Genomic DNA, 20,765 nt, shown 5'->3' on the forward strand with positions numbered 1-20,765 from the left:
GGAGCAGTATAGTTCATTCACAAAGACTTAGTGGTTGAATAATACCTGGCTGATGTCACTACCACAGCGGCAGCTGTCTGGATTTGGATGCGTTATTCAAGATGGCTGCTGGTGGCCTATTTAACGGGTTGTCATCATTCTGGCCCACAAAAAAATGTAAGAATCCCCCCCAACTACCCCTCCACTTGCTAAAGATTAGAGAGAGACTAGCAGCGTTGGGTTGCAAGCCGAAAGGTTGCAAGTTCAAATCCCCGAGCTGACAAGGTACAAATCTGCCGTTCTGACCCTGAACAAGGCAGTTAACCCACTGTTCCTAGGCCGTCATTGAAAATAAGAATTTGTTCTTAACTGACTTGCCTAGTTAAATAAAACAACGTTTAAAAACTATACTTTGCCTGTGACGGCAGGAATTTTTTGTTTTACCTGCCATCACAGGCAAAAAAATGATTCAAGTCTCTTCCTTTTTGTGGAGAACACGGCTGATTATCACTACTTTATTGGGCATAGTCTTATTTCATTGGATTGATTGAATTGATTTGGTGGACCATTGGTGTGAACAAACATTAACCCCGAGTCAGTTGATCCCTTTATTCGTTTACTGGTTAAGGTTAGGAATGGGTCTAGTAAAGCTGATCTCAGACCAGTGCTAAGGGGGTAATAATAATGTCTCCCTGGGGTGTTGTTGTCTGCTGATGGACGTCTAGACTAGACTGAGTTCACTGTACTGTATTACGGTCTCCTCATTCCTACAGACCTCCATTAGGCAGCTCATCTCCCTCCTTAATGCACTGGAAGAGACTCAATGTTATGTCGGAGCCATGGTTATTTGAATGTTATGTTGGAGCCATGGTTATTTGAATGTTATGTTGGAGCCATGGTTATTTGAATGTTATGTTGGAGCCATGGTTATTTCAATGTTATGTTGGAGCCATGGTTATTTTAATGTTATGTCGGAGCCATGGTTATTTGAATGTTATGTTGGAGCCATGGTTATTTCAATGTTATGTTGGAGCCATGGTTATTTTAATGTTATGTCGGAGCCATGGTTATTTGAATGTTATGTTGGAGCCATGGTTATTTCAATGTTATGTTGGAGCCATGGTTATTTGAATGTTATGTTGGATGTTGGAGCCATGGTTATTTGAATGTTATGTTGGAGCCATGGTTATTTGAATGTTATGTTGGAGTCATGGTTGTTTGAATGTTATGTTGGAGCCATGGTTATTTGAATGTTATGTTGGAGTCATGGTTATTTGAATGTTATGTTGGATGTTGGAGCCATGGTTATTTGAATGTTATGTTGGAGCCATGGTTATTTGAATGTTATGTTGGATGTTGGAGCCATGGTTATTTGAATGTTATGTTGGAGTCATGGTTATTTGAATGTTATGTTGGAGTCATGGTTGTTTGAATGTTATGTTGGAGTCATGGTTATTTGAATGTTATGTTGGAGTCATGGTTATTTGAATGTTATGTTGGAGTCATGGTTATTTGAATGTTATGTTGGAGTCATGGTTATTTGAATGTTATGTTGGAGCCATGGTTATTTGAATGTTATGTTGGAGTCATGGTTGTTTGAATGTTATGTTGGAGCCATGGTTATTTGAATGTTATGTTGGAGTCATGGTTATTTGAATGTTATGTTGGATGTTGGAGCCATGGTTATTTGAATGTTATGTTGGAGCCATGGTTATTTGAATGTTATGTTGGAATCATGGTTATTTGAATGTTATGTTGGAGTCATGGTTATTTGAATGTTATGTTGGAGCCATGGTTATTTGAATGTTATGTTGGAGTCATGGTTATTTGAATGTTATGTTGGATGTTGGAGCCATGGTTATTTGAATGTTATGTTGGAGTCATGGTTATTTGAATGTTATGTTGGAGTCATGGTTATTTGAATGTTATGTTGGAGTCATGGTTATTTGAATGTTATGTTGGAGTCATGGTTATTTGAATGTTATGTTGGAGTCATGGTTATTTGAATGTTATGTTGGAGTCATGGTTATTTGAATGTTATGTTGGAGTCATGGTTATTTGAATGTTATGTTGGAGTCATGGTTATTTGAATGTTATGTTGGAGTCATGGTTATTTGAATGTTATGTTGGAGTCATGGTTATTTGCTAAGACATTGGGCAAGTATAGTGTTGGCTTCTATAATCTGTCCTACTGTATTTCCACTCTGTACAGTAATTTTTTCAGCCATTTTATTGTGGGTACATCACATGTTGGCTACATCAAATGCTTGTCTAAGGTTGATGGCTTTGTCACTATGTCACGTGTGAGCCACTATGTGTACAGTTCTGACATAATTACGATCGTTGCAATGACACATGGTTTTACAGTCAGTTCTAGTTGGTGCAGTCTTTCTCCAATGTCTCTCCTCTCCATTCCTCACACCATCCCTCCCTCTTTTTTTTTTATCTGTATCCTCTATACAGAATTAACAAGTCATTTAGCAGAAGTAGGTCAGGTTTCTCCTCTCTCTCCATCCCTCCCTCTCTTAGCTGCTCTCTCTCCATCCCACTCTTTCTCCATCCGTCCCTTCTAAATCCCTCATAACACCCCTCCCTCTCTTTCTCTCTCCCCTTTCCATCCCTTTCTCCTCACTTCTCTCTCTCCACCACATCCCTCTCCTTCCCGCTCTCTCTCCCCCCTCTGCTGTTGAGGAGAAAGATGTTTTGTGAATGCCACCAGTTTGACATAATGGGGTTCTATAGTACCTCTGGTGCACATCATGTATCAGAATGTTGTATTCCTGCAGTTAGTGTTCGCAGCTACAAGCCAGCGCTCCATTAGAGGGATGACTGACTGGAGATACTGTCTAGTTTGTTACTTCATTAGCTCCCTGACTGACTGGAGATACTGTCTAGATTGTTACTTCATTAGCTCCCTGACTGGAGATCATTTCTAGATTGTTACTTCATTAGCTCCCTGACTGACTGGAGATACTGTCTAGTTTGTTACTTCATTAGCTCCCTGACTGACTGGAGATACTGTCTAGATTGTTACTCCATTAGCTCCCTGACTGACTGGAGATACTGTCTAGATTGTTACTTCATTAGCTCTCTGACTGACTGGAGATACTGTCTAGATTGTTACTTCATTAGCTGACTGGAGATACTGTCTAGTTTGTTACTTCATTAGCTCCCTGACTGACTGGAGATACTGTCTAGATTGTTACTCCATTAGCTCCCTGACTGACTGGAGATACTGTCTAGTTTGTTACTTCATTAGCTCCCTGACTGACTGGAGATACTGTCTAGATTGTTACTTCATTAGCTCCCTGACTGACTGGAGATACTGTCTAGTTTGTTACTTCATTAGCTCCCTGACTGACTGGAGATACTGTCTAGATTGTTACTTCATTAGCTCCCTGACTGACTGGAGATACTGTCTAGTTTGTTACTTCATTAGCTCCCTGACTGGCTGGAGATACTGTCTAGATTGTTACTTCATTAGCTCCCTGACTGGAGATACTGTCTAGTTTGTTACTTCATTAGCTCCCTGACTGACTGGAGATACTGTCTAGTTTGTTACTTCATTAGCTCCCTGACTGACTGGAGATACTGTCTAGTTTGTTACTTCATTAGCTCCCTGACTGACTGGAGATACTGTCTAGTTTGTTACTTCATTAGCTCCCTGACTGACTGGAGATACTGTCTAGTTTGTTACTTCATTAGCTCCCTGACTGATTGGAGATACTGTCTAGTTTGTTACTTCATTAGCTCTCTGACTGACTGGAGATACTGTCTAGATTGTTACTTTATTAGCTGACTGGAGATACTGTCTAGATTGTTACTTCATTAGCTCCCTGACTGACTGGAGATACTGTCTAGATTGTTACTTCATTAACTCTCTGACTGACTGGAAATACTGTCTAGATTGTTACTTCATTAGCACCTTGCATGTAGAACCCTAACAAGCATGTCAATCATGTCAGTTCACAGATCTCCACTGAGACTGAAGCAGACACTGAAAGGGAGAGAGAGAAGAAGAGAGAGGAACAGATTTTTTTATGTTGTCCGGTAAATTGCATGACAAAATTTGTCTCAGTTTTGTTGTTCGATTAACTTACATAAGAGCTGTTCAGTTGTTCCTTTGCTGTGTTCAATTGCACAAAGTAGATTTATTTAACCATCATGTTCATTAAATATATATATTTGTTGCATTGTTAGAAATCCGTTTGTGTGAACATGAAAAAAACAACATTCCTGTCCAACTACAACTGAATATCTAATGTAAATTCCCCAAGCTGGGCTAACAATATATAATGTCTATTATCCAACAGCATTGTGGGGAATGTCTGTCACTGTCGCAGCCAGTCAAGGATGTCTCAGAGATTGGTTTCACCTGTCTGACTTTAAGGCACTTTAAATAGGGCTCGTTCCACATTGCTTCCCTAGCACTCTGCTAGTGATTAGCAGCCATTTTGGAGCTGACAGCGAGCTGGCTCAAACAGGAAGTGCATCCTAAAGGACACCCTAGGGAATAGACTGCCATTTTGGGACTCAACCAGGGACCTTTTTGGGGTTCCTCGATAGATACAGGCTGATCAGGGGTGATATTTTACTGTCCCGTCAGGGAGGAAGAGGCAAGAGGCTAGTAGTGAGACCAAAATAGGTTTGTCTTGTAGACCTAGCATCTTGAGTTTTCAGTCCCTTAGTATCTCCTCTTTCCTCAGCTAGCTGTACCTTTTGTTATTGTCTTTAGAACATGGAACACAGCTAGTTGTAGCTTTGTTATTGTCTTTAGAACACAAAACACAGCTAGCTGTAGCTTTGTTATTGTCTTTAGAACATGGAACACAGCTAGTTGTAGCTTTGTTATTGTCTTTAGAACACGAAACACAGCTAGCTGTAGCTTTGTTATTGTCTTTAGAACACGAAACACAGCTAGCTGTAGCTTTGTTATTGTCTTTAGAACATGGAACACAGCTAGTTGTAGCTTTGTTAGTGTCTTTAGAACATGGAACACAGTTAGTGAGTCAAAGAAGCATCTGAAGATGTTGTGGCTCTTTTAAATAACGAAGGGCATATGTTATGGACCCTCGTTTGTCATCTGCTATGGAAATGCTCTCCCCAAAGTCTTGATGGGGAGTGCCTGTCATTCCCTGATGGGGAATGTCTGTCTTCAAAGTTTCTCACCTCAGAACAGGTGCTTTAATTACGTACCCAATTAAGTGTATGTCTTGATTTATTTATAACTTTTCTGAACCTCTCTCTCTCTCTATCAGTCTCTCTCTCTCTCTCCCGCTCTCTACCTATCTTTCTCTCTCTCTCTCTCTCTCTCTCTCCCTCCCTCTCTCTCTCTCTCTGTCGCTCTCTCTCTCTGCTTCACTCCCTCTCCCCCTCTCATTCTCTCTATCGGTCTCTCTCTATCTGAGTCAGTTTGGGCTGAGGAGCAGTGGATTTGTAGCAGCTAAGCTTTGAAGTGAGTCTCTACGGATTCTCCATAGCAACAGTGCATTTGCCTTATACTGGGGACAATAAAAGGCCACTCTAAAATGTGCAGTTTTGTCACACAACACAATGCCACAGATGTCTCAAGTTTTGATGGAGAGTGCAATTGGCATGCTGACTGCAGGATCGTCCCCCAGAGCTGTTGCCAGATAATTTTATGTTAATTTATCTACCATAAGCCGGCTCCGACTTTTTTGGGGAGAATTTGGCAGTATATCCAACCGGCCTTACAACCGTAGAACACCTGTATCCACGCCAGCCCAGGTCCTCCACATCCGGCTCGGAGTTGAGGAGTTTTTATGTCTGTAATGAAGCCTTTTTGTGTGGAAAAATGTATTCTGCTTTGCTGGGCCTGGCTCCCCAGTTACAACTTCAGCTTTAAGCACGAGGGGATTTTGTCCCTCTGTGACCAAGAGAAAGTGGTCTTGTTTAAATTCTATGAAACGATTTAGCATTTTTTATGTTGAGAGCTCTTAAATCCATCTGAGAACATCACAGTGAGATGAGACAATCACTAGAGTCTCCCATTTTCATATATACTGTAATATTGTAAGCAGAGCTTCCAGGTTCACTGCCAGGGGAGTTCGATCCTTTGTCTGGATAGGCACGAAAATGTGACGTGTTGCTCCCTATGCAAATTAGTTGTCAGATTTCACTGTGTATCAGATGAGAACGGCACAACCAGAGCTGTCACACAACGCACAGCAATTGATGTTGCGTTGTTCACAGAGTGCAGTTTTTTTTAAAATTTATTTAACTAGGCAAGTCAGTTAAGAACAAATTCTTATTTTCAATGATGGCCTAGGAACAGTGGGTTAACTGCCTGTTCAGGGGCAGAACGACCTTGTCAGCTCGGGGGTTTGAACTTGCAACCTTCCGGTTACTAGTCCAACGCTCTAACCACTAGGCTACCCTGCCACAAAAGGTGGTCGGAACCAGTCCATAACCGCTCCAAATCCTCTAAATAGGGGACTTAACATTCATTGGACTGTGGTGCCACTCTTTTCAGACTGTTAATATTCAACTGGCTCTGAATGTGTTTGTCAATATGCCTGTGGTTGACATAACATCCCTAGTGTCTGTGTTCTGATGTGTACTGGATGACAGATGTGATAAGCTTGATAACGCCTAGGCCCATGCCAAATATTTTCAGCGTGCTGACTTTGAGGGAGAGGTTGTTGACCTGGCACCACACTGCCACGTCTCTGACCTCCTCCCTATAGGCTGTTTCATCATCGTCAGTGATCAGGCCTACCACTGTCGTATCATCGGCAAACTTAATGGTGGTGTTGGAGTCAAGTGGAGCCACACAGTCGTGGGTAAACAGGGAGTACTGGAGGGAACTAAGCACGCACCCCTGAGGGGCCCCCATGTGTAGCGTCAGCGTGTTGGTGCCTACCCTCACCATCTGGTGTCGTCCCGCCAGGAAGTCCAGAATCCAGTTGGGAAGTGTTCAGTTCCAGGGTCCTTAGCTAAGTGATAAGTTTGAAGGGCACTATGGTGTTGAACGCTGCACTGTAGTCAATGAACAGCATTCTCACATTGGTGGTCCGTTTGTACAAGAGAGAAAGGGAAGTGTTGGGAGCGGTATGTGAATTGACATGGGATGATATTGTTGATGTGAGCCATGACCAGCCTTTCAAAACATTTCATGGCTGCAGATGTGAGTGCTATGGGGAGATAGTCATTTAGACAGGTTACCTTGGCGTTCTTGGGCACAGGGACTATTGTTGCCTGCTTGAAACATGTAGGTATTTCACACTAGGTCAGGGAGAGGTTGAAAATGTATGTGAAGACATTTGCCAGCCACGTCACTGGGTAGATTGCGGCTGGGTTACCCTTTGTAATCCGTGATAGTTTGCAAGCCCTGCCACATCCGATGAGTGTCAGAGCCGAAGTAGTAGGATTTGATCTTAGTCCATGTCTTGTCGCATTGCCTGTTTGATTGTTTTTCAGAGGGGCGTATTCATATCAGCGTCCCGGTTAGTGTCCTGTTCCTTTAAAGGATGCAGCTCTAGTATTTAGCTCAGTGCGGATGTTGCCTGTAATCCATGGCTTCTGGTTGGGATATGTACGCACTGTCACTCTGGGTACGACGTCATCAAGGCACTTATTAATTAAGCCGGTGACCGATGTGGTAAATTCCTTAATGCCATCAGATGAGTCCCAGAACATATTCCAGTCTGTGCTAGTGAAACAATCCAGTAGCCTAGCATCCACTTCATCAGACCACTTCCATATTGGACGTGTCACTGGTACTTCATGTTTAGAGTTTTTGCTTGTAAACAGGAATCAGGAGGATACAGTTATGGTCAGATTTACCAAATGGAGAGCGAGGGGGAGCTTTGTATGAGTTTCTGTGTGTGGAGTAAAGTTGATATTTTTTACTTTAGTTGCGCAGGTGACATGCTGGTAGAAATTAGGTAAATCAGATTTCAGTTTCCCTGTGAAACTGGCCTCTAGGATTTTCTTGTTTGCTTATGGCCTTATACAGCTCATTGAATGCAATCTTAATGCCAACATCAGTTTGTGGAGGTAAATAGACAGCTGCTAAATATAGATGAGTTGCTGTGACTGTTAGTTAAAAGGACGACTACAAACAAGCATGCTCCCAGTTGATGTAAGATGCCACCTAGGCTTAAATCCACCCTTCTTCCATCATGATCACTTTCTTCATGTGTGTCTGCCTTGCCTCCATTGATTCTTGATCAATGACTGCGATAGTATCATTCCATTGTCATCAGCTCAGACTGATGGTGTAACAATCCCTGTCTCCCCCTCTGTCTGTCTGTGTCTGTCTTTGTCTATCTTTCTTTCTGTCTGTCTGTCTGTCTGTCTGTCTGTCTGTCTGCGTCTGTCTGTCCCCAACAGAAAGCGTACTGTGGCCACTGCAGTGAAAGGATATGGGGGCTGGGGAGGCAGGGCTACAAGTGTATCAACTGCAAACTGCTGGTCCATAAGCGCTGTCACAAACTCGTCCCTCTGACCTGCCAAAGGCATATGGTGAGTACCATAGAAATATAATCTCATTCTAGTTCTGTGGTGAGTACCATAGAAATAGAATCTCATTCTAGTTCTGTGGTGAGTACCATAGAAATAGAATCTCATTCTAGTTCTGTGGTGAGTACTCTGGCCAATCTGTCATGTCAAAGCTTCGGAAGAACTTACTATTTATAAAGCATTCATAAAGTCTTCATAAGCACTACATAGACACTTCACAAACTGCAGTGCAAAAGGTATATGTTGAGCTTATAAAGGCTTTTTAGAGCATTTGCAGTCTTCATAAGCACTTCATAGATACTTCATAAACTTAAGTGAACGTCTGAATTAATGAGTTGGGAGGGCGAATTAGTAATATTTATCTGCTTTAGGTTGAAACCAAGTTTTGCATTTGAACAATGCAACTTGTTTATAGTAAAAGATCAAGGTTATCAATGAATTCAGATAACAAAACAAACTGTGAATTATTCAAAAGTCTGAATTAAACATTGCTATTGATGTTCTAATGTGTATTTGTAACATAGTGAATGCTGTTCTGCCCCGAGCGGGGATCAAACTTGCAATCTTCTGCACGACACATACTGTATATAACTCAAAGCCAACTACCTTAGCCAACAAAGCAAGATACTGGTCTGTCATTTCATGAGAAATAGTTGGCAATGTACTCCAGCCAACATGCTATGGGCAAGTTTCAAATCCACTGCAAATATATATAATCTGCATCTCAAATGCCACCCTATTCCCTATTTAGTGCACTGCTTTTGACCAGGGCCCCATCGGGAATAGTGTGCCATTTGGGACACATCCACACTGTAGTGTATAGCGTATACTGAAACATCACGAGGTTGATCTCTAGTGACAGACTGCTAACATGCAGAAAGAAGCATTACGATTAGAGCAAGCCTCTACCAGGTTTTCACCTCACCTTCGGTATGAAAGCCTGTTGACGTTCTTGTCAGAGACAAGCTAAAAGAAGGTGGAGGGTTCTGTGTCTGCACCACATACTCTTGTGACTGGTGTCCCCCAGGGCTCGGTTCTAGGCCCTCTTCTCTCAATACACTAAGTCACTCGGCTCCGACATATTCTCACATGGTCTCTCCTATCATTGCTATTCGGATGACACTCAACTACTTTTCTCCTTCCCCCCTTCTAACACCCAGGTGGCGACACACATCTCTGCATGCCTGGCAGATATCTCAGCTTGGATGTCGGCCCACTACCTCAAGCTCAACCTCGACCGGGCGGAGCTGCTCTTCCTCACGTGGAAGGCCTGCCTGCCTGCTCAAAGACCTCTCCATCACGGTTGACAACTCTACAGTGTCCCCCTCCCAAAGTGCAAAGAACCTTGACGTAACCCTGGACTACACCCTGTCGTTCTCTGCGAACATCAAAGAAGTGACTCGTTCCTGCAGGTTCATGCTTATAACATCTGGACAACTGTAACTCGCTGTTTGCTGGGCTCCCCAATTGTGCCATCAAACCCCTGCAACTTATCCAGAACTCAACCTTCCCAAGTTCTTCCATGTCAGCCCACTTCTCCGCACACTCCACGAAGCTCGCATCCACTACAAGACCATTGTACTTGCCTACGAGCAAGAGGAACTGCCATCCCGCCCATCTTAAGAGGATTGCACTAACTGTAAATCGCTCTGGGTGAGAGCGTCTGCTAAATGACTAATATGTAAATTTAAAAATGGGTATCCAAGCCATTTGCCCCTCCCAACAATAGGAATAGGCACATTCAAACAGAGGCGGATAATCGAAACTGAAAGCCAAAACATTTCACTGGTGCCCACGTGGGGAAATGTCATTTCAGCCAAATGATATCAAAATAAAAACAATTTCCTAAATATACATTTTCAAAAATAGCGTTTCTTAGCAATGCTAACACTGTAAATTAGCTTACTCTGCACTTCTGAAGAGGTATGGAAGGGGTGGTTGTTTTAGCAAAATCTACATCTACTGACAGCCAATCAGAACAATGTGAGCGAGGCCTGGAATCCAGGGCTGGACTACAACAAACCTGGTGCCAAAAACCCAGGTCAATAGTCAGGATGTACTAATAGGCTGCAATCAGACAATGCTCTATCAACAAACACTTTGATCCCCTTTGAAAAGCCAATGCCTCCATGGTTAGAATCGCATACAATTATTAATATAAGTGCATTGTTGCGAGAAATATCCAGACTTCTCAACTTCTGTGTTCTTTAATATGTTGAAAAGATACCACCATGTGCCTAAGATGTCTATCAATGGAAAACCTCTAAAAACCGAAGCCTCTTCCCAGTGTCTCCAAGGACATAGTCAGGATGCTATGTAAGCAGCCTCAAACCACATGCAGCTATTTGCCTGTCTTCTCTTGGCAGGATCCAGTCATGCCATCACAGGAGCCCCCTTTAGATGAGAAGAATGAAGAGGTGGACCTCCCCCCTGAACACACAGAGGATACAGATGGAAGTCAGTTCCTATAAAATATTGTTTCTTTCAATATAGACAATATATGAGAAGTAGAAGACCTTGTGGCCTTAGTCTTGGTATCAAGTCTGGGCCTGTATTCAAAAAGTGTCTCAGAGTAGGAGTGCTAATCTGTCTTTATTCATTATGAAAAGGTCAAACTGATCCTAGAGCAGCGCTCCTACCCTGAAAACACTTTGTGAATACTAATTACAAAGGCTTTAAAGACACAATTAAATCAAAACCAATAACTAGATTTCCAGGTTTATAAAAATAAAAAAAAATGAAAAAGACTCCTCCCACACAGCGAGATAAGAGCATGTTTGAATCAGCATGCCATTGTTGTTTACAGACTGGTCCCAAAGCTTCGTTTCTATGCACTACTATGTAATATTACAAATACAGTGAGGGAAAAAAGTATTTGATCCCCTGCTGATTTTGTACGTTTGCCCACTGAAATCATCAGTCTATAATTGTGGGAAATCATTTCCCACAAAGAAATGATCAGTCTATAATTTTAATGGTAGGTTTATTTGAACAGTGAGAGACAGAATAACAACAAAGAAATCCAGAAAAACTCATGTTAAAAATGTTATAAATTGATCCAGTACAGTAAATTACAGTATAGTCCAGTACAGTATAGTCCAGTACAGTATAGTCCAGTACAGTATTGTATAGTCCAGTATAGTATAGTCCAGTACAGTATAGTATAGTCCAGTCCAGTATAGTCCAGTACAGTATAGTATAGTCCAGTACAGTATATTACAGTATAGTCCAGCACAGTATATTAGCAGTACAGTATAGTATATTCCAGTACAGTATAGTATAGTCCAGTACAGTATATTAACAGTACAGTATAGTCCAGTACAGTATAGTATAGTATAGTATAGTCCAGCACAGTACATTAACAGTACAGTATAGTCCAGTACAGTATAGTATAGTCCAGTACAGTATATTACAGTATAGTCCAGCACAGTATATTAACAGTACAGTATAGTCCAGTACAGTCCAGTATAGTCCAGTACAGTATAGTATAGTATAGTCCAGCACAGTATATTAACAGTATAGTATAGACCAGTACAGTAAATTACAGTATAGTATAGTTCAGTGTAGTCCAGTACAGTATATTAACAGTACAGTATATTCCAGTACAGTACAGTATAGTCCAGTACAGTATATTAACAGTACAGTATAGTCCAGTACAGTCCAGTATAGTCCAGTACAGTATAGTATAGTAGAGTCCAGCACAGTATATTAACAGTACAGTATAGTCCAGTACAGTCCAGTATAGTCCAGTACAGTATAGTATAGTATAGTCCAGCACAGTATATTAACAGTATAGTATAGACCAGTACAGTAAATTACAGTATAGTATAGTTCAGTGTAGTCCAGTACAGTATATTAACAGTACAGTATATTCCAGTACAGTACAGTATAGTCCAGTACAGTATAGTATAGTCCATCACAGTATATTAACAGTTCAGTATAGCCGAGGACAGTACATTACAGTACATTATAGTCCAGTACAGTATAGTCCAGTATAGCATAGTCCAGTATAGTCCAGTATAGTATAGTCCAGTATAGTCCAGTTCAGTATAGTCCAGTACAGTATAGTCCAGTACAGTATAGTCCAGTTCAGTATAGTCCAGTACAGTATAGTCCAGTATAGTATAGTCCAGTACAGTACAGTCCAGTATAGTCCAGTTCAGTATAGTCCAGTACTGTATAGTCCAGTACAGTATAGTCCAGTTCAGTATAGTCCAGTACAGTATAGTCCAGTATAGTATAGTCCAGTTCAGTATAGTCCAGTACAGTACAGTCCAGTATAGTCCAGTCCAGTATAGTCCAGTTCAGTATAGTCCAGTACAGTATAGTCCAGTACAGTATAGTCCAGTTCAGTATAGTCCAGTACAGTATAGTCCAGTTCAGTATAGTCCAGTACAGTATAGTCCAGTTCAGTATAGTCCAGTTCAGTATAGTCCAGTATAGTCCAGTACATTACAGTCCAGTATAGTATAGTCCAGTATAGTCCAGTACAGTACAGTCCAGTATAGTCCAGTTCAGTATAGTCCAGTACAGTATAGTCCAGTATAGTGCAGTTCAGTATAGTCCAGTACAGTATAGTCCAGTACAGTATAGTCCAGTCCAGTATAGTCCAGTACATTACAGTCCAGTATAGTATAGTCCAGTATAGTCCAATACAGTACAGTCCAGTATAGTCCAGTTCAGTATAGTCCAGTACAGTATAGTCCAGTATAGTCCAGTTCAGTATAGTCCAGTACAGTATAGTCCAGTACAGTATAGTCCAGTTCAGTATAGTCCAGAACAGTATAGTCCAGTATAGCATAGTCCAGTATAGTCCAGTATAGTATAGTCCAGTACAGTCCAGTATAGTATAGTCCAGTATAGTATAGTCCAGTATAGTATATTAACAGTCCAGTATAGTCCAGTATAGTATAGTCCGGTACAGTGTATTAACAGTCAAGTATAGGCCAGTATAGTATAGTCCAGTATAGCATAGTCCAGTATAGGCCAGTATAGTACATTACAGTATAGTCCAGTATAGTATAGTTCAGTATTGTCCAGTACAGTACAGTCCAGTACAGTGTAGTCCAGTTCAGTAAATAACAGTATAGTCCAGTATAGTATAGTCCAGCACAGTATATTAACAGGTCAGTATAGTCCAGTACAGTATATTATCAGGACAGTATAGTCCAGTATAGTAGCAGTACTCACCAGTGGGCTGACCTACTTGGGCAGAGGCAGGAAGAAGCTGCAACTCACTCTGAAGAGAATGATGCCCTCTGCTGGCCACAAAGGTGAACTACATCTCCCACAATTCTCCCTTGATTATCGGAGATTCTGTTGCATTTCCTTGATTCCTCGTGCCCTCTCTCTGATCTTCTCATCCAATGGGTTTTGAGAAGGAGGCGAGGAGAGAGGACACAAGGAATCAAGGCAATGCAATTAAGATTCTCACATGGACTCTTTCTCAATTAGTATTTTCTCAAATCCTCTCTGCTTGTCTCCTTCTCAAAATTATTTTCTACCTTTTCCTTTCAATACGGTTGAGGCGAGAAGATAGGATGCAAGGAATCACGAAAAGATTAATTGAGATGGAGCCATGGATTCTTGAGGAGAATCCTATTTGGTCCTCTGTAGCTCAGTTGGTAAAGCATGGTCCTCTGTAGCTCAGTTGGTAGAGCATGGTCCTCTGTAGCTCAGTTGGTAGAGCATGGTCCTCTGTGAATGCACTCATGACTATAAGTGCCTTTGGATAAAAGCGTCTGCTATATATCATATTATACTGTATATTATTTAAATGGAGATGGCTTTAGACTAAATATCAGTTTTTAATGCCCAGTCTTCACTGGGTAGAACTTTCCATCACAACTCAGGTAACAAGTTGTTCTCTCTCTTCAGTAACTTTCCTACCACACAGTCGCAAAGTGGACAAAGTGGAAGAGGACTCGAAGGTGAGTTCATTTAGACACACAAAGTAAATAAGTCAGTCATGCATTCGTTTATGACGAGGATTGTTCTGGTATTCTAGAATGTGAAACATTCTATTCTGTTTCTAGAACACAGAACAGCCCATACTACACTCAACAAAAATATAAACGCAACATGTAAAGTGTTGGTCCCAAGTTTCATAAGCTGAAATAGAAGATCCCAGAAATGTTCCATTCGCACAAACATATTATTTCTCTCAACTTTGGGCACAAATGAGTTTACATCCCAGTTAATAAGCATTTCTCCTTTGCCAAGATATTCCATCCACCTGACTGGTTTGGCATATTAAGAAGCTGATTAATCAGCATGATCATTACACAGGTGCACCTTATGCTGGGAACAATGAAAGGCCACTCTAAATTGTGCACAGATGTCGCAAGTTTTTAGGGAGCGTGCCATTGGCATGCTGACTGCAGGAATGTCCACTAGAGTTGTTGCCAGAGAATTGAATGTTAATTTCTCTACCATAAGCCACCTCCAACGTCGTTTTAGAGAATTTGGCATTACGTCAAACCGGCCTTACAACTGTAGACCACGTGTAACCACGCCAGCCCAGGACCTCCACATCCGGCTTCTTCACCTGTGGGATCGTCTGAGACCAGCCCCTGGACAGTTGATGAAACAGGAATATTTCTGTCTGTAATGAAGCCCTTTTGTGGGGAAAAACTAATTATGATTGGCTGGGCCTGGCTCCCCAGTGGCTGGGCCTGCTCCCCAGTGGCTGTGCCTGCTCCCCAGTGGCTGGGCCTGGCTCCCCAGTGGGTGGGCCTGCTCCCCAGTGGCTGGGCCTGGCTCCCCAGTGGCTGGGCCTGCTCCCCAGTGGCTGTGCCTGGCTCCCCAGTGGCTGTGCCTGGCTCCCCAGTGGCTGGGCCTGGCTCCCCAGTGGCTGTGCCTGGCTCCCCAGTGGCTGGGCCTGCTCCCCAGTGGCTGTGCCTGGCTCCCCAGTGGCTGTGCCTGGCTCCCCAGTGGCTGTGCCTGGCTCCCCAGTGGCTGTGCCTGGCTCCCCAGTGGCTGGGCCTGGCTCCCCAGTGGCTGTGCCTGGCTCCCCAGTGGCTGGGCCTGGCTCCCCAGTGGGTGGGCCTGGCTCCCCAGTGAGTGGGCCTGGCTCCCCAGTGAGTGGGCCTGGCTCCCCAGTGGCTGGGCCTGGCTCCCCAGTGGGTGGGCCTGGCTCCCCAGTGAGTGGGCCTGGCTCCCCAGTGGGTGGGCCTGGCTCCCCAGTGAGTGGGCCTGGCTCCCCAGTGAGTGGGCCTGGCTCCCCAGTGGCTGGGCCTGGCTCCCCAGTGGGTGGGCCTGGCTCCCCAGTGGGTGGGCCTGGCTCCCCAGTGAGTGGGCCTGGCTCCCCAGTGGGTGGGCCTGGCTCCCCAGTGAGTGGGCCTGGCTCCCCAGTGAGTGGGCCTGGCTCCCCAGTGGCTGGGCCTGGCTCCCCAGTGAGTGGGGAGCCACTCATGAACTGTAACTCAGTAAAATCTTTGAATTTGTTGCGTGTTGCGTTTATATTTTTGTTCAGTATATTTTATCACACAAAAATGTCACACAGGTTCTTACATGTTAGTATCATATCTACTTGTCCATGATTCCAGCTCTGTCTATAACCATAAGGTTTTAATAAACAACAGGGGCATTCAACAGTGTGCTGGTATCTGGGTCTTTTCTAACATGTATTTCCCATCCAAACCGCCCCTTCAGGACATCAAAGAGGTGGTGGGCAGGATCGACGGTATCAAGATCTCCCAGGAGATGGCGCTGGGCCTGGGGGACTTTGACCTGATCCGGGTGATCGGCCGCGGCAGCTACGCCAAGGTGCTGCTGGTGCGACTCAAGAAGAATGAACAGATTTACGCCATGAAGGTGGTCAAGAAGGAACTGGTGCACGACGACGAGGTGAGAGGCAGGAGAGGGAGGGAGGGGCAGGAGGACCGAGACGAAAAGAGGAGGAGTAGAGTAGAGGGAGGGAGGGAGGGGAGGGGGGAGCAGGAGGACAGAGACGAAAAGAGGAGGAGTAGAGTAGAGGGAGGGAGGGAGGGAGGGAGGGAGGGAGGGAGGGAGGGAGCAGGAGGACAGAGATGAAAAGAGGAGTAGAGTAGAGGAGAGGAGAGAGGAGGGAGGGAGGGAGGGAGGGAGGGGGGAGGGGGGAGGGAGCAGGAGGACAGAGATGAAAAGAGGAGTAGAGTAGAGGGAGGGAGGGAGGGAGGGGAGGGGGGGAGCAGGAGGACAGAGATGAAAAGAGGAGTAGAGTAGAGGGAGGGAGGGAGGGAGGGGAGGGGGGGAGCAGGAGGACAGAGATGAAAAGAGGAGTAGAGTAGAGGGAGGAAAAAGAGTGAATGAGTCCACAGAAGCCGGGGGATGAAATGAGAAAAAAAGAGGATCTCAGGGGGAGGAAAAGAGAAGTGGAAAAAGATGAGGTGGCGTGAAGGAATGGTAACAAAGACAGGAAGAAGTTATTGTAACGTAAATTGGCCTTAACGAGGAAAACTATGAGTCAAATTGATTTAAAGAAGTACAGTCAAGAGAGAAGAACTGAGGCAGTAAAATAAGTAAGGAGAAGAGAAGGGAAGATTTTAAAAAACTGAGGATGATGAGTTTGAAGAATTATTGAGAGATATTCTAGTTTCCACCTCTAGGTGGTGCTATGGTATTACTATTATACATACAGTTAAAGTCGGAAGTTTACATACACCTTAGACAAATAAATTTAAACTCAGTTTTTCACAATTCCTGATAACTAATCCTAGTAAAAATTCCCTGTTTTAATTCAGTTAAGATCACCACTTTATTTTAAGAATGTGAAAGATTTATTTCAGCTTTTATTTATTTCATCACATTCCCAGTGGGTCAGAAGTTTACATGCACTCAATTAGTATTTGGTAGTATTGCCTTTAAATTGTTTAACTTGGGTCAAACGTTTCAGGTAGCCTTCCACAAGCTTCCCACAATAAATTGGGTCAATTTTGGCCCATTCCTCCTGACAGAGCTGGTATAACTGAGTCAGGTTTGTAGGCCTCCTTGCTCACACATGCTTTTTCAGTTCTGTTCACACATTTTCTATAGGATGAGGTCAGGGCTTTCAAATCAAATCAAAGTTTTTCACATGCTCCGAATACAACAGATGTAGACCTTACAGTGAAATGCTTACTTACAGGCTCTCACCAATGGTGTGAAATAAAGGTATGTATGTGTGTGTGTGTGTGTGTGTGTGTGTGTGTGTATGTGTGTGTGTGTGTGTGTGTGTGTGTGTGTGTGTGTGTGTGTGTGTGTGTGTGTGTGTGTGTGTGTGTGTGTGTGTGTGTGTAGGTAAGTAAAGAAATAAAACAACAGTAAAAATACATTTAAAATAACAGTACCAAGGCTATATACAGACACCGGTTAGTCAGGCTGATTGAGGTAGTATGTACATGTAGATATGGTTAAAGTGACTATGCATATATGATGAACAGAGAGTAGCAGCAGCGTAAAAGAGGGGTTGGTGGGTGGTGGGACACAGTGCAGATAGCCCGGTTAGCCAATGTGCTGGAGCACTGGTTGGTCGGGGCCCAATTGAGGTAGTATGTACATGAATGTATATTTAAAGTGACTATTCATTTAAGATAAACAGAGAGTAGCAGCAGCGTAAAAGAGGGGTTGGGACACACACACAATGTAAATAGTCCGGGCCTTCCTCTGACACCGCCTGGTGTAGAGGTTCTGGATGGCAGGCAGCTTTGCCCCAGTGATGTACTGGGTCGTACGCACTACCCTCTGAAGTGCCTTGCGGTTGGAGGCCGAGCAATTGCCATACCAGGCAGTGGTGCAACTGGTCAGGATGCTCTCGATGTTGCAGCTGTAGAACCTTTTGAGGATCTCAGGACCCATGCCAAAGCTTTTTAGTTTCCTGAGGGGGAATAGGCTTGTCGTGCCCTCTTCACGACTGTCTTGGTGTGTTTGGACCAATCTAGTTTGTTATTGATGTGGACACCAAGGAACTTGAATCTCTCAACCTGCTCCACTACAGCCCCGTCGATGAGAATGGGGGCGTGCTTGGTGCTCCTTTTTCCTATAGTCCACAATCATCTCCTTAGTCTTCGTTACGTTGAGGGACACGTTGTTATTCTGGCACCAACGCCAGGTCTCTGACCTCCTCCCTATAGGCTGTCTAGTCGGTGATCAGTCCTACCAATGTTGTGTCGTCTGCCAACTTAATGATGGTGTTGGATTCGTGCCTGGCCATGCAGTCATGGGTGAACAGGGAGTACAGGAGGGGACTGAGCACGCACCCCTGGGGAGCTCCAGTGTTGAGGATCAGCGTGGCAGATGTGTTGCTACCTACCCTCACCACCTGGGGGCGGCCCGTCAGGAAGTCCAGGATCCAGTTGCAGAGGGAGGTGTTTAGTCCCAGGTTCCTTAGATTAGTAATGAGCTTTGAGGGTACTGTGGTGTTGAACGCTGAGCTGTAGTCAATGAATAGCATTCTCACATAGGTGTTCCTTTTGTCCGGGTGGGAAAGGTGTGATTGGCTGGGCCTGTGTGGATTGCAATAGAGATTGCCTCATCTGTGGATCTGTTTGGGTGGTATGCAAATTGGAGTGGGTCTAGGGTTTCTGGGATAATGGTGTTGATGTGAGCCACTACCAGCCTTTCAAAGCACTTCATGGCTACAGACGTGAGTGCTACGGGTCTGTAGTCATTTAGGCAGGTTGCCTTTGTGTTCTTGGGCACAGGGACTATGGTGGTCTGCTTGAAGCATGTTGGTATTACAGACTCAATCAGGGACATGTTGAAAATGTCAGTGAAGACACCTGCCAGTTGGTCAGCACATGCCCGGAGCACACGTCCTGGTAATCCGTCTGGCCCCGCAGCCTTGTGTATGTTGACCTGTTTAAAGGTCTTACTCACGTCGGCTACGGAGAGTGTGATCACACAGTCGTCCGGAACAGCTGATGCTCTCATGCATACCTCAACGTTGCTTGCCTCAAAGCGAGCATAGAAGTGATTTAGCTCGCTCTGTGATGGCCACTCCAATACCTTGACTTTGTTGTCCTTAGGCCATTTTGCCATAACTTGGAAGTATGCTTGGGGTCATTGTCCATTTGGAAGACCCATTTGCGACCAAGCTTTAACAAGACTGATGTCTTGAGATGTTGCTTCAATATATCCACATAATTGTCTTTCCTCATGATGCCATCTATTTTGTGAAGTGCACCATTCCCTCCTGCAGCAAAGCATCCCCACAACATGATGCTGCCACCCCCGTGCTTCACGGTTGGGATGGTGTTCTTCGGCTTGGAAGCCTCCCCCTTTTTCCTCCAAACATAACGATAGTCGTTATAGCCAAACAGTTTTATTTTTGTTTCATCAGACCAGAGGACGTTTCTCCAAAAGTACGATCTTTGTCCACATGTGCAGTTGCAGCCAGCCGTAGTCTGCCTTTTTTATAGCGGTTTTGGAGCAGTGGCTTCTTCCTTGCTGAGGTGCCTTTCATGTTATGTCGATATAGGACTAATTTTACTGTGGATATAGATACTTTTGTACCTGTTTCCTCCAGCATCTTCACAAGGTCCATTGCTGTTGTTCTGGGAATGATTTGCACTTTTCGCACTAAACTACATTCATCTCTAAGAGACAGAACGCGTCTCCTTCCTGAGCAGTATGACGGCTGTGTGGTCCCATGGTGTTTATACTTGCATACTATTGTTTGTACAGATGAACATGGTACCTTCAGGTGTTTGGAAATTGCTCCCAAGGATGAACCAGACTTCTGGAGGTCTACAATTTTTTTCTGAGGTCTTGGCTGATTTCTTTTGATTTTCCCATTTTGTCAAGCAAAGAGGCACTGAGTTTCAAGGTATGAATGACATCCCCAAGAGGTAAAATATATAGTGAAAACAACAGTGGTCCTAAAACGGAACCTTGAGGAACACCGAAATTTACAGTTGATTTGTCAGAGGACATACCATCCACAGAGACAAACTGATATCTTTCCGACAGATAAGATCTAAACCAGGCCAGAACTTGTCAGTGTAGACCAATTTGGGTTTCCAATCTCTCCAAAAGAATGTGGTGATTGATGGTGTCAAAAGCAGCTCTATGGTCTAGGAGCATGAGGACAGATGCAGAGCCTCGGTCTGACGCCATTAAAAGGTAATTTACCACCTTCACAAGTGCAGTCTCAGTGCGATGATGGGGTCTAAAACCAGACTGAAGCATTTCGTATATATTGTTTTTCTTCAGGAAGGCAGTGAGTTGCTGCGCAACAGCTTTTTCAAAAAAAATTGAGAGGAATGGAAGATTCAATATAGGCCGATAGTTTATTATATTTTCTGGGTCAAGGTTTGGCTTTTTCAAGAGAGGCTTTATTACTG

At 43.8% G+C, this 20,765-nt stretch overlaps 1 protein-coding gene across 1 annotated transcript in view; it reads left to right on the plus strand.

Annotated features, from left to right (window-relative positions):
• Positions 1–8,334: 8,334 nt before the first annotated feature.
• Positions 8,335–20,765, plus strand: part of LOC139397474 (protein kinase C zeta type-like) — a gene marked incomplete at both ends in the record, with an annotated part of 42,330 nt that continues 29,899 nt past the window's right edge. The window contains 4 exons of the mRNA XM_071144173.1: positions 8,335–8,466; positions 10,830–10,920; positions 14,341–14,393; positions 16,117–16,311. Of these exons, the coding sequence (XP_071000274.1) occupies positions 8,335–8,466; positions 10,830–10,920; positions 14,341–14,393; positions 16,117–16,311 (471 nt within the window). The remainder of the gene's footprint in view (positions 8,467–10,829; positions 10,921–14,340; positions 14,394–16,116; positions 16,312–20,765) is intronic.

Source organism: Oncorhynchus clarkii, unplaced genomic scaffold, assembly GCF_045791955.1.
Source record: "Oncorhynchus clarkii lewisi isolate Uvic-CL-2024 unplaced genomic scaffold, UVic_Ocla_1.0 unplaced_contig_6643_pilon_pilon, whole genome shotgun sequence".
In the NCBI taxonomy this organism is placed as follows: Eukaryota; Metazoa; Chordata; class Actinopteri; order Salmoniformes; family Salmonidae; genus Oncorhynchus; species Oncorhynchus clarkii.